Source organism: Vidua macroura, chromosome 4 (genome assembly GCF_024509145.1).
Source record: "Vidua macroura isolate BioBank_ID:100142 chromosome 4, ASM2450914v1, whole genome shotgun sequence".
Taxonomy (NCBI): domain Eukaryota; kingdom Metazoa; phylum Chordata; class Aves; order Passeriformes; family Viduidae; genus Vidua; species Vidua macroura.
In genome coordinates, this window is record NC_071574.1 from 40841207 (window position 1) to 40859924 (window position 18718).

At 36.4% G+C, this 18718-nt stretch overlaps 1 protein-coding gene across 1 annotated transcript in view; it reads left to right on the top strand.

Moving 5' to 3' along the window:
* The window catches only part of TENM3 (teneurin transmembrane protein 3), a 692061-nt gene that overhangs the window by 348331 nt on the left and 325012 nt on the right, over positions 1–18718 (top strand). Inside the window, exons 6-7 of the mRNA XM_053975063.1 lie at positions 3519–3821; positions 18401–18679. Of these exons, the coding sequence (XP_053831038.1) occupies positions 3590–3821; positions 18401–18679 (511 nt within the window). The 5' untranslated portion in view covers positions 3519–3589. The remainder of the gene's footprint in view (positions 1–3518; positions 3822–18400; positions 18680–18718) is intronic.

The window sequence follows — 18718 nt, forward strand, 5'->3', positions numbered from 1 at the left end:
ATTTCTCTGCTTCTTCTCTCCTTCTAAATTAAGTAGAAAGAAATATTTAAATATTATTTTTTTAATGGCCATTTCCTCTTTATGGTTTCAAGCTGTTTTTAAAATTTGGAGTGAGACTGGGAAAGTAGATTCTGAGTGTGCAATCAGCTAAGCCATGTAGAGAAATGGGCTGAGCGTGACTGTATGAGAGCTGACACGTCAGCCTGGTGATCAGTGAACACCCTCCTGTGGAATTCAGCCAGGAGCCCCTAATACTGCAGAGATCACTGAAGAGGTCATGGGAGATCCCAATGCTCAGTGACACAGATGAGCATCCTCAGTTTTTATACTTTCAAAAGTATTGCGCAGAAACTTGAAGTAGTGGCGTGCACCAGTGAAATATCTTTTTTTATTTTCTGCAGTCCTTTCAGGCTGTTTCACGTTAGCATTGCAATATAACACATGCAGCAATATATAGCAGAGCTGAACTGACATCCTTTTGTGAGTGTGTTAGTAGTTCAATAGCTTTGTAAATATTGCTGTGTGTAAATGACATAATTTAGTTGGGGTGAAGCAACCTGATAGATGATAAATACTGACATATGAGCAAAAATTCTTTGCAGATGAAAGCAAGTGTTTTATAATACATCTCAAAATAAATTTAATTCTCCTTGGTTTAAGATTTTAATCTGATTTTTTAAATTAGTTGCTGTGCATTTGTCTATCCCCGCCAAGACCCTGAGATGCAGCTTTAATATTATATGAAACAGAAGAGAAGAAAAAAAGGAAATATGATCAAATCTGTGCAGCAGTGGTTCATTTAAATCTGTGAAGATGTGAATGGGAAATCTTGTTAGTATTTTAATCGTGATCTTTCAAAGAAAGGGGCTGAGTAAATGTAGTAAATGTCAGTTGGGTTTTTTATTGAAATAATTTTCTCAATAATTGAAAATATTTCTCTCATTTGGGTATGAGAAGTGTTTTCTAGGGAAGAAGAAGGGGTGATTCATAATGTATCAATGATTCAAGTAAAGATGTAGTAAAGCCGTCTGCAAGTCTCCTTTTGTTTGACTTGTCACTGCTGACTTACCCTACTTAAACATTAATTCTGATATTTGTTTCTGTGTTCTGCAAATATGTTTGTGTTCTCCCTTTCTGCTTGTTGTCTAATCACAGTAAAGAACATTTATTTGTAGACAGTTCTTTAAGATAGCTTTTATTCTGTCTTCTGTTAGATATGTGTATTAATTCACTGATGAAATAAATTCAGACACAAGCCTGAGGATGTTGTTTCCTAAGACTTGCTGAAAGATATTACTAATTTTTAAAGTTAAAGGCTACTGAAAATAAACAGGTGATTTGTATAATGCCAGATTAAAAAAGATGTACTTAAAACCTAAAAGGTTTGTTTTGTTGTTTGTTTTGGTTTTTTTTCCAAAAATGCCTACAAATACTCCAGTAGTCCTCATTATTCTGGCAGGATAATCACTGCTGAAGTGTCTCCATAAAGTGGTGCTGTTAAACAGCTTGTATTTTTTTTAACCTTTTCATTCTTTGCCTGGAGAGGCAATAGATAATCCAGAGAACTGCTTTTTGAAATTTTATTGAATTCATTGTCTTCTGTGGGAGGCAGATCAGTACTTCTTCATGCTGCAGCTTAGATTAAATCTTTGAGGATTTTAGCTTGGTATAGTAACAATGTGTTGTGCAAATAAGAGTTTGGTTGTTGGTTTGGCTTTTGTTGTGCTTTTTTGTTGTTTTTGGTGGTTTCTTGTTGGGTCTTTTTTTAACGTTATAAAGGATTTTGGAAACTTGGATAAAAATAAAAATTATTTCTTCTTTGAAGGTGAATAGTCATGATGATGAATAGTGTGTGTCAGTTTTCCCATGGTACAGTTTAGAGACACTAGGAATTAGTGGCCCTTTAAAGTCTTGACATTCTTAGATGAAAGGGGAGAATAGGCTTTGCACTGCAAAGGAATTCCTGTGTGTATTTGTTAATAATTATTTTTAAACATAACAATTCAGTTTAGCATTAATAAAACACAGAGTTTATAATATGTCTAGTAAACTGATTTTTCCTGGAAAGTACTTACATTTATTAGTAAATGAAATGTTTTAAAATCTGAGTGTTTCATATAAGCTAAAAAGATGTGCTATGTGGGCATGCAAACATCTAAACAGTCATCAATTCAATAAACTGTTGTGTTGTAAAACTTTTTTTTTTTTTGATCATGTAAAAATTTCAGTTAACCACTTAAAATTTGAAAATTTTCCTTAAATTGAAGTCTTTGGAGTTTTATTCTCAAGTCTCATCTGGGCTTTACATAGGCCAAGAAATGCAAAAGCCTTTTTGGAAAATTGCAAAACAAAAAGATAAAGGACTGGTTCTTGTTCACAAACTTAATTATGGCTCTGTAGTAAGTTAAATACTCTCTAAAAATATTTTAAGGAGTGACAACTAATTAGTTTGATATTAAGTGTTTAAATAAGTGAAGAGTTGTAAAGCAACCTTATTTTTGCTGAAAAGAGTGCAAATGGAGTTTGCTGTTGCTATGTGATATGTGTTGCTGTGTGATATGTGTTACTGTGTGATATGCATATGCTTTCTCAGCTATTTAAAGATAAAAATTATATTCTTAACTTTATTTTAGCACTTCTCTTTAAAAAACAAAACCAAAATTTTCCAGGCTTTCTTTCTGTCAGAAATGTAGATATTTTGGTTGAGGGTGCAGGACCCAAGAAATTAAACTGAGATTTCTTGTTTTGAAAACTGAGAAGTCTTGTTTTGAAAACACATGAATGAAATATTAAAGCAAAAGAAATAGTAATAGAAATAAGATTCTTACTGTAATAGTACTTAAAAACTTGAGGGGGAAAAAAAACCCTATTTCTGACTGTCATTTGCAAATCAAATATTTTCTTGCCTTCTAGCACAGCTTGCATAGAATATACTGGCTTGGATAAACCTTCCTGTACGTCACCTGTGTTGCTTTTGTAGCTTGCTGTGAAATTATGTGTACATGCTCTCTGATGAGAATAATTTTCTTAGAATAGCAATTGCAATAAAAATTATAGAAGTTTTAAAGTCTGCAAAAAAAGTATAAAACCCCAAACATTTAAACCACAAGTTTCCAACAAGCAGAAGAAAACCAGATTTGCCATTTAAGCATGCAGGCTTTTCAGAAAAAGAAAAAAACAGCTTAACTACAGATAGACCTTAGGCAACTACACATTTCTAAAGCTGAAAGACTACTATTTTTCCAGTCTGTTCTCTGCTCCAATCATTCTCTGCTTTTGATCTTTTAATCTGTTGTAAAAAAAATGAGTAGTATTGTGTTGATGTTATTCACAATAATTTTTTTGCTAATGTTTTAGATCAGGGTAGCTCATGCATTGAGCTCTGGCAAGTCTTACGGAAGTGCTTCTCACCCATTGCTGAGCAGATCTTTCTTTCTGTTCCAGACAGTTAGGGATCAATTACAGCCATTAGAGATCATTGTAACGCATCAGTGGTTGTCTTTCTAATTTTATTATAGGTGAATGTAAGCTGAATGTAGAGAAGACTTCCCAATAAGCTGGACTGATGTGCACAGAGAAGGAATGAAGTATGGATGTGAAGGAACGTAGGCCTTATTGCTCCCTGACAAAGAGCAGACGGGACAAGGAGCGTCGCTATACAAATTCTTCTGCAGAAAATGAGGAGTGCAGAGTGCCTACTCAGAAGTCTTACAGCTCCAGTGAAACCTTGAAAGCTTTTGATCATGATTCCTCTAGGTTGCTGTATGGAAACCGGGTAAAAGATTTGGTCCACAGAGAAGCAGATGAGTATACCAGACAAGGTAGGCAAGATGTTTGAATTCAGAGTGTATAATTCATTAGTTCCAAGGCATTCTTGCTGCAGGAAGGGTATGTTATTTTACCTGTTTCATCAGTTTTGGTAATACTCCACACAAGTAGTACACTTCCCTTGTATCTCTGTAAATGTTTTACAAAGATGGGGAAGCAATGTGTACCATCTTTGGAGTAAATAATATATGATGCACAGGAAGCAAATGACCTGTGTTGGGCAGTGGGTCAGTGACAATATTGCAGAGTCAAGTGTGAAGCATTCAGGCCTTACAATTTAAAAATAGACCCCCAGTTATTTGGCTCATTAATAGGTTGCCCAAAAGTTTACCATTCTAGTATATCTAAAAATGTAAATAGTTTTAAAATTAATAAAAAAGAAATAAATACAAGTGTTCCAAGAAGACCAAGCTCTATTAATAGATTTATGGAAATATAGTATGTCTGGATGAACATAAAAATAATTCATTAGCTCAGTGCTTTTATATTTTAGCTTAGAAGGGCAGTAAAAGAGCACTGCTCAGTGAGTAAGGTAAATTAGTTCATAATTTGTGTGTTTCGGTATGTTAAATGATTTTTTAGTGGTTATCCCTGATATATAACCAGATGATAATAGTTTGCTAAAGCTCACTGTTGAGTTTTTCAGTTCAGGACTGGAGTGACATGAGAAGTCTAAATATCCATCAAGATTCTCAAAACATGATTTTATATTTTTTAAGGTTCTCTTGCACCTTACTGTAGCTGACTGTGCTTGAGCACAGGATTTGGACAAGATGATCTCAAGAGGTCCCTTTAGATCTCAGGGATTCTGAGTGATTGAACTTGGCTCTAATTAGGGTTCAGTACTTATGCATCACTTTTGGATTCCAAACTGTAGTGTCTGGAATACTTCTACATTTCTACAACTAAGCTACTTAATATAAAGAGGAAAAAAATGTTATGAAATGTGTAGAGTACTTCAGCCTAGCTATCTAAAAGGATAAAGCTAGGCCAAGAGCTGTGTGAACCCATGACTCAGTTTTCTGTTTAAAGCTATCTCTTATTTTATGTGGAAACAAAAGTAGATTTAGAAATCTCACTCCTGGTGAGACAGTCCTTAGTTTTAATTTTAGAATATCTAAATCATTTTTCCATTGATGTTTTTTCTCTGTTCCATTTAGAATAACTTTACATTAAAATTAGAGCTGGGCAGATGGTGTTGACTTCTTTGCCTACTAGTGTTTGCAAGGGAAATAAAAATATTTCTCTTATGCACATGTAACTGAGGCTTTCTGCTACTCTACACTACTTTCTGCTGTTTATTTTTGGTTTCTGTGATGTGTTGAAACTTCAGGTTATCACTGTTTTCTAGTTTTTAAGTCATTGGTCACCTTGACATCATTCATGAGATAAAAATCAAGAGGAAGTTTTCTAAGATCTGTACTGTAGACACTGTCTTAGTACAAGGGATGAAATTATGTCGGAACAGGCACCATTTATTTAATGAATTCATAAACCATTGCCTGACCAGAATATTATTCTTTTTTAAATAGCAATAACAAACTGGAAGAAGTTATGTGGTCTGGCATGTCACATATGATGGTGCACTGGGGCTTCAATTTTATGCCTTTTCACTTTCTTCAGAAAAGCACACAGTATGTAGCTAACACATATTACCCAATATGCAATAAGTTGCATGTCTATAGGCCTCAAATGGCAGTCTAGGATGGATAATACCCTCTTCACCTTTCAGTGGTCTCAGCACTGTCTTCTGTGCCCATTTAATTTCCCTCATTGTCCTTTCAATTCTTTTTGTATGGCTTATTGGCTTCCTGTACTGTGGACCAGTTTGGCCCCTTTGGGGACTACCTGCAGGTTTGGTAGGGTCAGGTAATAAAGGGCTTGGTTCAAGTATTCCTTTGTATTCCTTTGATTCATCTTTGACTGAGAATTTACAGCTTCTGGCATTGGAAGTATTTTGTGGAAAAGGTCCTCAAGGTCATTTCAAAGATTTTTAAATAATATATAAAAGATGCTTTCCTGTTATTTTTTTCCCCTTTGCCCAGAAATAGAATGAGATATATGGTTTTGTTGACAGTGTAATTGACAGCCTCCTAATTCAACAGGAAATTATTCTGTAAATAAAAAGGGCAACCTTTAATAAATACCTTTAATTGGGAATGAATTAAAAAAAATTAATCATGATCAATGTTTCACTTTCTGCCCTGTGTAAAGCAATATGAAATTTCCAGTATCAGCTGGAAAGTTACTGAAGCAGTTATGCAAGATTCTTAAGTCTCTCAAATGTGGAGGAATTGAAATCGTAAAATCATAGGCTCTTCTGAGTTGGAAGTGACCCATCAGGATCACTGAGTTCAACTCCTGGCCTTGTGGAGGACACCCCAGGAGTCACATTGTGTGCTTGAGAGCCTTGTCCAAACACTTCTTGAGCTCTGTCAGGTTGGTGCTGTGACCACTTCCCTGGGGAGCCTGTTCCCATGCCCAAGCACCCTCTGGGTGAAAAATCTTTTCCTAATACCCAACCTCAACCTCCCCTGACACCACTTCAGGCCATTCCTTTGTGTCCTGTCACTGGTCACCACAGAGAAGGGCTCAGTTCCTGCCCGTCCTCTTCCCCTCACAAGGAAATTGTAGAGTGCCCTGAGGTCTCCCCTCAGCCTCCCCTTGTCCAGGCTGAACAGACCAAGCGACCTCAGCTGCCCCTCGCATGGCTTCCCCTCAAGGCCCTCCAACGTCCTCGTTGACTCCTCTGGATGCTCTCCAGCATCTTTCCTACATTGTGGCACCCAGAGCTGCCCCCAGCACTGGAGGTGAGGCTGTCCCAGAGCAGAGCAGAGCGGGGCAATGACAGTCCCCTCCCTTGCCCAGCTGGCCATGCTGTGCCTGATGAAGGACAGGCTTGGCCCTCCTGGCTGACAGGGCACTGCTGACCCACATTTAAAATGTCAGGATGTTTTTTATGCCTGATATTTTAGGATAAATCTCTGAAAAGCTTTCTGCCAGTGAATCAGAACTTTCCTGTCTCTTCTTCCTGAGTAGTTTCAGTACATGTTTTGTGCTTCCTCTTTACCAAAATCCAGTGGCAGGAATTCAGAAAGGGATACTGCTGTTGGAGACAGGTGTGCTTTATTTAGTGGTAGCTTTATTCCATGAGATCTTTTCTTGTGGAGAGGAGATTCTCCAGTTGTCTGTTCCAGTCTAATGATATTTTTCCTCATGAGTTGAATTTCTGTTGCTTTTGATTAATTGCATAAATAGAAATATGAGCCCAAAAATATATGTTTGTCATTATGGTTGTCAAACCACCATTTAAAACATATTGTAATGTATTTGAACATTAAATTATTATATAACTGGGGATTTTCTTGTTACTTTTGAAACCCAACTGACTAGAAGAGCAAGTAAGCTGTTAGGAAATTGGAACTACATCTAGGCAACCTGCTTTCAGTTAACATCCATGGGAGATAAGACCTAGTGCAATTTCCTATGTTTCTTCAGCCCCTTCACCTGTTGCAAAACTGGTTTTGTTTTAAAAATTTTAGATGAGGATTATTTAGCCTACTATTTTTAGAACTTGTAAATTATTTTCTCTTTGTTTATAAACCTCACAGGACAGCCATGTAAGTGAAGGCCATGAGCCTTTTTTTCTTAAAAATAGTTTCAAGAAAGACACTCAATTTTGTATTACTTTGAGAAGATACCTAATCTCATGCTTGACAATGGCTGAAGCTCTATGAAAGACTTTATTTTAAAGGTGTGATGATATGATAGTCTCCTGTTTATGTGTTAGGGAAGATGACACCTGTTTTCATATACTTTGAAGTATCCAGCTATATAGAGCAGTCTGATTTAAATGTGCTTCTCTACTTGATTTAAATGTACTTCTCTAATTGAATTCAGCAACCTAAATGCTTGGAGTTAGAGCAGGGCCATTGGTGAAGGGTTGAAACTAGATCATTTTTAAGGTTCCTTCCAAGCCAAACTATTCTGTGACTGATTCTATGATTGTGTATTGCATTATGCCCAAGTTCTTGCTCAATTCAAAATTAAAGCTGGCAGTAGGAAGTTGAATTTCCCTGTTGTACAGAGAAAAGTTCCTGTGTTTAGAAATTTTATACCACTTCGTGTATGAAGTGATATTAAGTACATAGGAGACTGCTATGCAAAAATATCTGAAAGTGTGGCATGACTACAGTGTGGGTGGGAAGGACGGTAGAAATACAGAAAGTAAGCAGTATTTTTTAAATTGCTTTTGGAAAAAAAATTGAAGTAATATTTTAATAATATTAATATAATTGAAAAAAGATCATGAATCAAACCTGGACTCCACAATAACTGAAAAACTTCATATTAATTTAGTAAGAAAAATGCAGGCATGCAAAAACTGTGTTTTAGTTACCATCGGATACATGTTAAAGGGAAGAGGGGGCTATTAAATACCTCTCAATTAGTCATTGTTCCATTTCAAAGACTTTTGTAATTGCAGAACGGTGTAGTGGTCCTACAGAGAGATCCATGTATCATGTCAGTGAGGTTTTGCACCGGAACAGAAGCTGACCAACAAGCACTGGTGGCAGAATTCAGTGCAGGCTTGTGCATGTTCATATTTTCTTACAAAATTGTCACAGAACTGTTTGCAAGCTGTGTAAACTGGAAAACTGAGTTGCAGGACACCTTTTTCTATTAGAAGACCCGAGGAGGTAGTGCAGGTTTTGTTAAATTTTTACTTTTTGGAAGTTTGAGTCAAATATGATTTAGATTGCGGGTAAAGTTATTTGGTCTTCTTGGATGGCAGTTAGAATGAATTCATTGTGTTTATCAATCAGAACAGTTCACTGTCAGCCAAGTCTCAAGGTCAATTTAATTGCATTCCATCCCTTTTAGTTTTGCTGGAGAAATCATTCCTATGCATAGTTTTATACCTTTACTATTCTGGAATACTTAAGTGCCTGAATTAGATTAAATGCCCTAAATACCTTCTTGGAGCTGCTAGAAGAGAGGGCAAATGTACCAAATAAATAAAGAAAAATAATTCCTTTCCTTCACAGTATACTGGACAGCTCATTCCTGGGTGCTAAAAAGTAGAACCATGTGCAGTATGTTACAGTGTGTGGATATATCACAGCTATTGTTCAACTGCTAATCCCATGAAAATTAGATTTAGGTGCTAGAAAAATATCACCATTCAGCGAAAGAGGGACCTGAAACAGTGATATATATGGTTTGACAATTTTATTTTATTGCATAAGATATTAAACACTGTCAAGGATACATTTTTAAGACCTTAGAAACCAGTGCCTTAATTACAACTACTATTCTAATGTAATATGATTTAAAGTCTATTGTTTTAAATACTAGCTGCCCAAACTGAATTATTTGGATAGCACAATGTTTAATCTTTTTAGTCACTATAAATGTCAACTGTAGGATGAAAGGCTTTAAATGGTCATGTTTTTAAACCTAAGGGTTGAGTAATTTTAGCTGTCTGAAGCAGTGGAAGGATAGATACCTAAGAACATTTTGACTTTCCACTAGCTGGATTGATGAGCTCTTTTTGCCTATTGGCTAGGCAAGTGCTTCTCAATAGAACTGAAACAGCTTGCTTTGCAAGGTATTTATATGAAGGTATGAAATAATATATTAGTGACTTTGTGATCTCCCAATGAGCAAATTAATTACCATTCAGTGACACGGCAAGCGCTGTCTCTCAAAATCCAAGGCAGATATTAGAATTAGTGTTTTATGCTTCCTGGCTGCAGTGCAAGATGTGTCCTGATTGTCATCATGACAGATCCTTTTTTGTTATGCTGAAACATGGCCACCTGCAGTGTCTGCCTGATTTCTGTGGGTAACTTCTGTAAGCAGCATACGGTGCCAGTATGTTCTGGATAATTTTGTGGCCTTGAGCTAAGCACATAACCTTCTGCCAGAGGCGTTTCTTCTTTTTTTACCTTGTGTAATACAGGAATAATAACACCTACCTACCTCACAGGCATTTTGGGAAGATTAATTAGTTTATGTTTGCAAAATGCTTTGAAGATGAAAAGCACTGTAAGTGCTAAGTAGTATTATAATCTCTCATTGTTATACTAGTAACTTCTTGAAGCAACAATAAGAAGTTAATTGGTTTTTGGGTTCCAGGTGATAAGGATATGTTGACTTTTAAAGTTATTCTATTAGCTGCAAAGTGGTATGAAGAAAAACATTTCACTTTCATTTGATTAGGAGTATATTTAGTTCACGCTCAGTGATATGCACACATGCTCTAAGGTATTCATCTAGATGAAATTGGCCCCTTGTGGGTCATGGCCTGTAGATGAGCTACAGATCTACAGACAAAGGGTAATTGTGATTCTCCAGGGAGAAATCAGCCTTGGTTATTGGCAGCACACTGCTTGTTCAGGCAGTTCTACGCAGACACTACAAGTCCATAGAGTAGAAACCTTTTCTTCAACTAGTCCAGTTGCAAAATAGGAGAATTAAGTTCTTGATCAAAATGATTAAGGATTTATAAGGTGACCAAGAGGCCTTCACAAGGATTTTCAGCCTCATGGAAAGAAAGATAATGTAGAGCGTCTGTAACTGCTTTTATATCTTTCCATAGCTCATATACTGAGATGTATGTGCTGCTTCTGTTCATAATAAAAACTAAACAGTGGACTGGGGAGATGAATGGATCCCCCATGCATGGCTATAAAAGATGACTTCAGTATGTTAACATCTACAGAGAGGATAAAGCTGGACCGGTGTGCAGTTAGAGATGGGATGAGGGGAGGAATGAACAAAGCTGAAGAGTCCTGTCTCTCCTGTCTGTTGATTTAGTGCTTAGGGCTGAGAGTCAGGGCTGGAGGCCAAGCTGTGAGTGATTGCTTATTCCATCATTGGCAAATAAATGCATAAAGTGAAGCAGAGATTGTAAAATGGGGGTAATTTCTCAGAACGTTCCTTGGTGCTTTCTGAAATTAGTTTGTACAGCATCAACTTACAGGCTTGAGAGCCAGTACTTGGTGTTACTGAGCTTATTAAAGCCAAAAGAGGAAATGGCTGAGCCAAGGGAGCACATTTGCTTCAAGCTTTGTTTTTCTGCCTTTTTTTTTTTTTTAGTGCCATATATATTTCTTAGTGGTAAATCTTTTCATGTCTTCAACATAATGGACATATTTCTCGAACAACTAAATTAAAACATTGGTACGCTACATTTATTATGGGGGTTCACAGAATGGAAGGCCTTTTGGGGGATTGTGATGGGAAAGTGTGAGTGATAGAGGGAATAAGATGTTTTCATTTCTGCAGAAATTTTTGGGTCAGTATTCTGTGTTGTTGCTTCCATTTAGCTACAGCGGTGGTCTGAGCACTTCACTCTGTCCATGCATTGAAGAGTCAAGTCCCATACCTGTGGAATACTTCTGTATGAAATTCCACAAACTGAAATGTATGGGTGGCTTCAAATAGGCACACTGGGTTTTTACTTTTTACTTTGTATCAGTTCATAGCCTGTAGAACTAATTGAGTTTTCTTCCATGCTGAGAGACATATCCCTCTGGGTCTGGTCCATCTGGTCACTTGTGGCAGAAAATCTGCTTTTCCCTCATGGAAAGGCATAAATAATAGTGGAGTTTTCTCACCCCCCTGTATGCAGGAATAGCAGTAAACCTGAGCTCCAGTTTGTGTGCATGTCTTCATGCTGCCTCCCTCTTCCTCACCTTCCTTTCTCATTTCAAGCTGTATGTCATGTCATTAGCACCGTACTGGCCCTAATGTGGCAGTTCATACCTGTCAGATCTGTCTTTGTAGGCTCCTTGCAGACTGGGTATCCATCATCTCTACATTACTTACCCTTGGGTCATATTTTCTTCACATCTATCAAATTTAGGCTTTTTGTAATTTTTATTTTGTAATAAATGGATGCTCAAATGTTGATGTTTTGGTCCCAGGATCCAAAGATTAAGATAGAGGCCTAAACTGTCTATACTACTTGTCATTCTGCTTGTGATCAAGATGTTGTGTTCTTTGCTGCTCTTGGAGTTGTATTTCTTTTCTAAATCCACAAATCCTTTTTTATTCACCTCTTGCAGTCCATGATTGGAACAGCTGTGCTGGATTCTCTTTTAATTTAGTTTGTATATTGTATAATCATAGTCATAAAATCAGATTTTAATATAAAATCCCCAAATTTGGAACCATAATGTTTAAATTATTAATTCATTTAGTGGAACATGTTTGCTTCACAGCTTTGAATTGTGCAGTTATGAAATTATCTTCAGCTGGCTTTAATCTTCCTCTATGGTGACTTCAGATGGGCTTGATGAACAGCCCTTTATCCTTATACTGGTTTAAGAAGTGCTTCTTATATTCTAGTCTGAGGATTAGGACTGTAGATCCTCAAGCCTAACAGGGAATAAAATTATGAGTTGCCCATACTGCACAGGAGAGTCTGTGTTTGAACCATCATTTGGTAGACCAGTGACAAGAAGATAATTGTGTTTCACAGACATAAATTCTTCCCTGCATCTGAAAATAAAAACTTTCCCAGGCTATCTTTTCAATTAATGTTTCCTTGTGATTCTGTCGTAATAAAAACATGTATCAAGTTTGAAACACTGTATTTCCCACAAATATGCAAATATATGTGTGATTTTTTTTTTCAATAACTGACTTGGGGTTTGAGTCTTGCATAAAGCTCTTCTATCAAGAGTAACACAATAAGTAGAGCTCAGAGAATTCACAGTATCTGGCACTAACCTTTTCAGAAGTCACCAAGACCATGACTTATGTCCCCAAATGCTTTTAGAAGTCCATAAGGAATGTGAGAACTGTGATTAATATTTATTGAGAATAATGAGCATTTGAAAATTATATGCACACTTGATGAGATTTAATTTATTTCAGTGCTCTTTGTTATTATGTAGTTTACTGGATATATTAGAGAAGCAACTGTCTGTCATATGAATCCTACAGTTCCACTCTAAATCTGACAATGACAAGAGGAGGTTAAGATGGAGAAGTGAATAGAGCAGAAAGGTCAAGAAAAAGAGATTAAAAGGTGACAGGGAAGATGGTTGTGATGAGTGAAAAGAAAAACATGGGAATTAAGAACAGGAGGAAAATGTGATACAGTGGATTAGGATGGTTTAAATTTCACAGATAATTTGCACAGAAGCAAAAATCAGGCTGAAGTAATAACAACAAAATGCTACACCAAATCAAAGAGAAAATGTTAGCATAGGCAAAGCTCATTACTTGTCGGTCTTCACTGCAGTTTCTCACATCCTAGTGAACAGAATTCTGCATGTACAGCTTTGAAAACTCCCTTTTACTAAATATATTGTGAAGTTGGTGTGACAGAATGGATGTATCACATCTGTTAGTCATTCTCTCTTTTGTGCAATTGCATTCTACCCACCTAACATTCTGACTTCTGGAGACAGTGTTTTACGCTCCTTGTCAGAGTTTTCTAGAGCATCTAATGTGTCTGTTTTGCTATTAAAAAAAAAAAAATGTTTATCCTTTTGTTTTCAGCAAATTTGCTATCCTACTGTACATTTATTTCCACATTCTTCCTCTCAAGACATTTCCTTACAAGTGACCTTATTCTAAGTGTGAGCTCTGCATAAAGAGCTTCAATAGGAGAAATATATCCCCTACATAGTGTCTAAATATGAAATAAAAAGGAAGTAAGTACTTTTCCCATATCAGAGTAGCAGAAAGCAGTATGGTCCTTGCAGGAACTCTTTGATACCAGTGCTGCTTATACAATAAGCATATGTAATAAATGTTCTATTACTGAGGATGTATTTGTATGCAGTAATCTGCAGACAGAAAAAAAAAAGAACTAGAGAACTATCTTTTCCCTCTTTTGCTTTCTAAAGAAATGAAACCTACTTTTAATTAAAAAGAAAAATTAGGATTAAGTAGCAAGTCAAGGAAATGTAAGGGAGAAGTTTGCTTCTCCTCAGGTCCATGATCATTGTTTTGCATCTGTACATCTTTAGATATTTCACAGTTTTACCAAGTTTGGTATAAGTATTTTTGTCATGCATTATCACATAGTGATTACAGGGAAAATGTTTTTGAATGCCTCAAATGTGTTCAAGGCAGGTAGAAGAAGGTAAAATACTAAGGAAGAATAGATTAGAAAGGGGACTGACAAGTAATGAATTATGCAGATAGGCAGATATGGTGAGAAACATTATCAAGAGCCAAACTGAATTTAAAGTATGAACTTGGATATGTCTGGGACCTCTGCCTTTTTGGTACTGTGTCCGTCCTGTTAGGACAAAACCAAAGTCAGCAAAGACACTCACATCTAATTCCTCTGTTTAAAAGCTAGGGAAGTTGAGTCTATTTTTATGCTAACTAGGCAGGTGCTTTGGAGGCTTTTCAGATTTTTTTTCCTATGGTCTATTGTTGCTAAAACCTGACTTGTCAATTTATCAGTGGTTAATGAATTAGTAAGGACGGTGCTGATGGCTGGAGATGCTGACAAATTTTCTTTTGGCAACTTTTGTTCATTCCGTCTGTTTGATTCTTTCACCTTTTCATGGTTTTTAAGATAATATCTCTGTGTTTATATTTAGTATAGATCCAACTTAAAGCAGACACTGACAACTGAAGAACCATGGGACCTTTTCTTTTGTTTAGTAGTCCTCTTCAAAAACCCATTTCCACAGATAACATTTCCAAATTGAAACCTGAGTTATTATGGAGGTCTTTGAAGGACTCCCCCAAAATAGGACAGGGAAACAAATGTAGCACAAGTGCAGCAAGTTTCCATTTAATTCCAACTTTTAACTTACAGCTTTATAAAGAACTACACCATTTCTGCATATGTCAAACTTTGTTATAGAAGTATTGATTAAACTCAAAAGAAAAAAAAAACATTTCTAGATGATGTAACCAGTGTGATTTTGGCAAAGAAATATATATATGCACATTATATTTTAAGAATGATGAATAGACTTATATGTATTGAAAGTATGTTGGAATCATTTTTTGCATAAGTGATGTAGTTAAGAAGGTGCACCAATCCTACATGGATCATTGCTTACAAAGAAAGTTGCAACATAATAGGTAGGCATGTATGCTGCACAAGCTTTAGGAAGTAATTTTAGAGTTATTAATTAATTAGTTTTGCTCATCTGCACAAATGGAGGGTGACAGCAATCCTTATAATACCCATAAATTGATATTCCTAGCTAGGAGAAATGCAGCATCTAATAGTTGAGTGGTAGTAAACAGCATTATTGTCAGTTTTTAAAACTTAACTTAATGACATATCATCCCAAATAGTCCAAAACCCCCCAAAGGCGTCTCCAGAACAAGTCTCCTTGAAATGTTGTGTGTAATTTTGTTTCTAATTTTCACTTCATACATTTTTTAAAGGAAAGGAAAAAATCCCACAAAGCATTATGGTATCTGTTTATTCTGTCTCCATTTTTTTCTCAGGAATTGGTTCATTACAATGGCCAAGCTGTTTTTAAGTCTTTGTGAACTCTTGAGCACTTCCTGTCAGTGGGAGAAATTGCAAATGTTAAAGTGTAAGAAACCTTTGAGTAAATCCCTCACATGGAAGTCATTCTGGAAAGATGAATTAGAAACTCTGAACACAAGAAGAACATCCTCACTTCATGCTCTTTTTTTCCCACTGAGCTCCTACAACCTCTTTTTCAGGTTTTAATTTGATTTCATAGTGTTGTCCATTATCAAGTAAAAGCTCCCAACTAGCCTGCTACTCTCTAGGTCTGCATCCCAGCTGTATTCAGCTTCCCCTGGATGCTGCAAAATTTTTGCAAAATGGTTTTATTGTTCAGAAACCTTAAGACGATATAAAATTTTTCAATCACATATATATGATTTCCTTTGGGATTTGAGTTTTTGAATTTCTACAGAAATAAACTTTTTTTTTTCCACGTCAACTTCTCAATTTGTGTTTTGTGGGTTGTTTCGGGTCTGTTTTATTTTGTTTTTTCATTTGTGTAGGCAACTTACATGGACTACAATCCTCTTAGTGAAGCTCTTAGGAAGGCTTTAGGTCAGAAGATTATGTAGCCTGATGATTCTAAAGCTGTTACAACATTTCTGGGCTATGTTGTAAAACTTCAGAGTGTAGTGAAAAGCTCTAATATATTGAATGGGATGAGAGGGCAGTAGTCAAACCTGCCCCCCTTTTCTGTTTTGGCTTACAAAGAAGCCAAATATCATTTTGTGAGGTTTTTTTTACCATTCACAAGAGAGGGAAAAAGAAGATATTTTACGTGGAGATAGGACGTTGTAAACTTCAAGTTAAAAATCTATGACTAGATGGTAGGTGGTATGTTATACCTGAGACCAAGTCTCCTATGAAGCTCCTGAAGATGTTCTGGAATCCCTCAGGTGGTTTCACTTAGGTGCTTATGGTGAAAAAAGAAGTGTGTATGTAATAGTCTTTTCAAATTGCTGTACCTGGGTGCAGGGGCGTTTTTGCAGTGCGGGGAGCAGGGGCTGTGTGCAGCAGGCTGCTGGGGAGCTGCAGGGTGTGATGCTCTCCTGCTGCTGCAGCTGCTCTGGCTGTGGCTCAGGGGGCAGTGGCTGTGTCTGTCTGCATCCTTCCTTGCCTTCATCTCAGCACCAGGAGCCGCTGGGCACCACAGCCGTAACACCTTGTTGCATTGCAGTCAGCAGTGGTTTTGTTACTGACTCAAGTAACCTTGTCTTTGGTCAAAATACCTCTTTCCTTTCCATTTTGCCTCTCAAAATGCTCTTTTAGAATAAATAAGGTACTGTTTGTGCAATCATGTTTACACCTTATCTACTCCATATGTGTGTAGAGACACCTGTATACATATACATGTGCAGAGAGGCTTCTTCTGTATTTGTATCTGATTTTAGGCATCTGTTTGAAAATGTAGATTCACATACTAATGTACCAAATGCATAAACCAGTATTCTAAACTGTCACCCTTAGCATATATCTACACAAATGCAAAATAACAAGCATTTTAGACACTTTACTATTTTCATCTCTGACACTATTACCACTGGGTGGTTTGTTTGGCCTGTTTCCTTCGCTGATTAGTTTCAGCTCTCATAAAACCTAGAAATTCACATGGCATGACAGCTTTAAAAAATTACAAGATACTATCAGTGTGCATGATAATCCCCTTTCTTATACCCTTGACACTGCTCAGACATTGTCATAAATATGCTTACTCCTTTATATTTACCTCCCCAGCTATATTTTCATTCAAATGTCTATTCACGGCTGCATAATAAGTAGTTTGATTTGTACCTAATTGTAGTAATTGATTTTCATTATTTATGAAAGTCATTGTCAGAATTCATTTATGGTTCTGACTGCGAAGAAATTTGTAGCAACAGCTTCAGGTGACTGCAGGAATAAAATAATTAACCAGATCACTTTAGAAAAGTCAATGACCAGTGCATTAACTCTTAATATTTCAGGAATTATTTGCACTTCTGTATTCATACTTTTGCAATTCTTTTTCTTTCTAATGTATAGAATTCTGTTCTTGACGTATTATAAGCTTTAATTGTCTTGCTTGTGTGTCTTTATGTTAAATGACTAATTATGGAGAAATTAGGATGCCTGTCAGATTCAAAAATTGAATGTGTGTCCTGATTTGTTCTCAGAGCTATGAAATAATTGTGGGCTAGGGTGGAAAAGTATTATAGATATAGGTATGCAAAGGAGCTTGCCAAGTGTCTATATATCATAAAATGTCTTAAATCTACAGACATAAAAGTGGGATGAAGACGCAGCCATTAAAAAGGCAGTAATTTTGAGTGTCGCATAATTTAGACACTCTAAGTTATTGAAGTGTCACAAGTTTATTGCACCTAATTTATTAATACAATCATTGGAATTCACTTATGTCTCCTGCTCTGCCCCAAAAAAGGCTAAAAATCTATTAAAATGCACAGCCTCTGCTTCAGCAGTAAAAGTCCAAAATGCTTCTCAAAGTACAGTGATGTGAAAAATAACAATTTTACTGTAATACTTGCAGGTAACAGGTGACCGTGTTTCTGTTTATTTGTATTTGTGTATAGTAGGGTAGAGAAATAAAAGAAAAAAAAAAAAGGTGAATTTTGTTCCTGTTTAGCTTTTCCATTACCACATTAGGTGACATTTGTATGGGGAAAATAGCCTCTTGCTTTGGCCTCTAACAAGAACAAACAAAAGACCTTCCCCAAAACCAATCAAGTAAAAATTCTGACAAATACCTTAAGTGTTTTTATACTTGGAAAAATATTTTTTCTTTGAAAAAAGGAAAAGTTTATATTTTTCTTTAAATCCTTTCATGTACTGTATTGGCTTTTCTTAGTTAGGAGGTTCTGTTTTGTTTATTTGCTAGCAAAGATCACTTTTGATGCGTTTAAGCAGTTGGCAAAACACTGCTGAGGAGAGCTGGAGACAAAAGAATCCACTTGATTGTAATACAGGTGGAGTTTTGACAAAACACCTTGTGTGATGTCTGAGACAATTATACACATGAAGAGTTTTTACTTTAAAATTCTTTAAAATAAAATAATTAAAAATTTCTCATCTTTTGTTATCTTTTTTTCCCCTAATCAGGACAGAATTTTACCCTAAGGCAGTTAGGAGTTTGTGAACCAGCAGCTCGTCGAGGACTGGCATTTTGTGCGGAAATGGGGCTCCCCCACAGAGGTTACTCTATCAGTGCAGGGTCAGATGCTGATACTGAAAATGAAGGAGTGATGTCTCCAGAGCATGCCATGAGACTTTGGGGCAGGGGGGTCAAATCAGGGCGCAGCTCCTGTCTGTCGAGCCGTTCCAACTCAGCCCTCACTCTGACTGATACCGAACATGAAAACAAGTCCGACAGTGAAAATGGTAAGTTTTTGTGCATATGCCCATATATAAATGAATGTT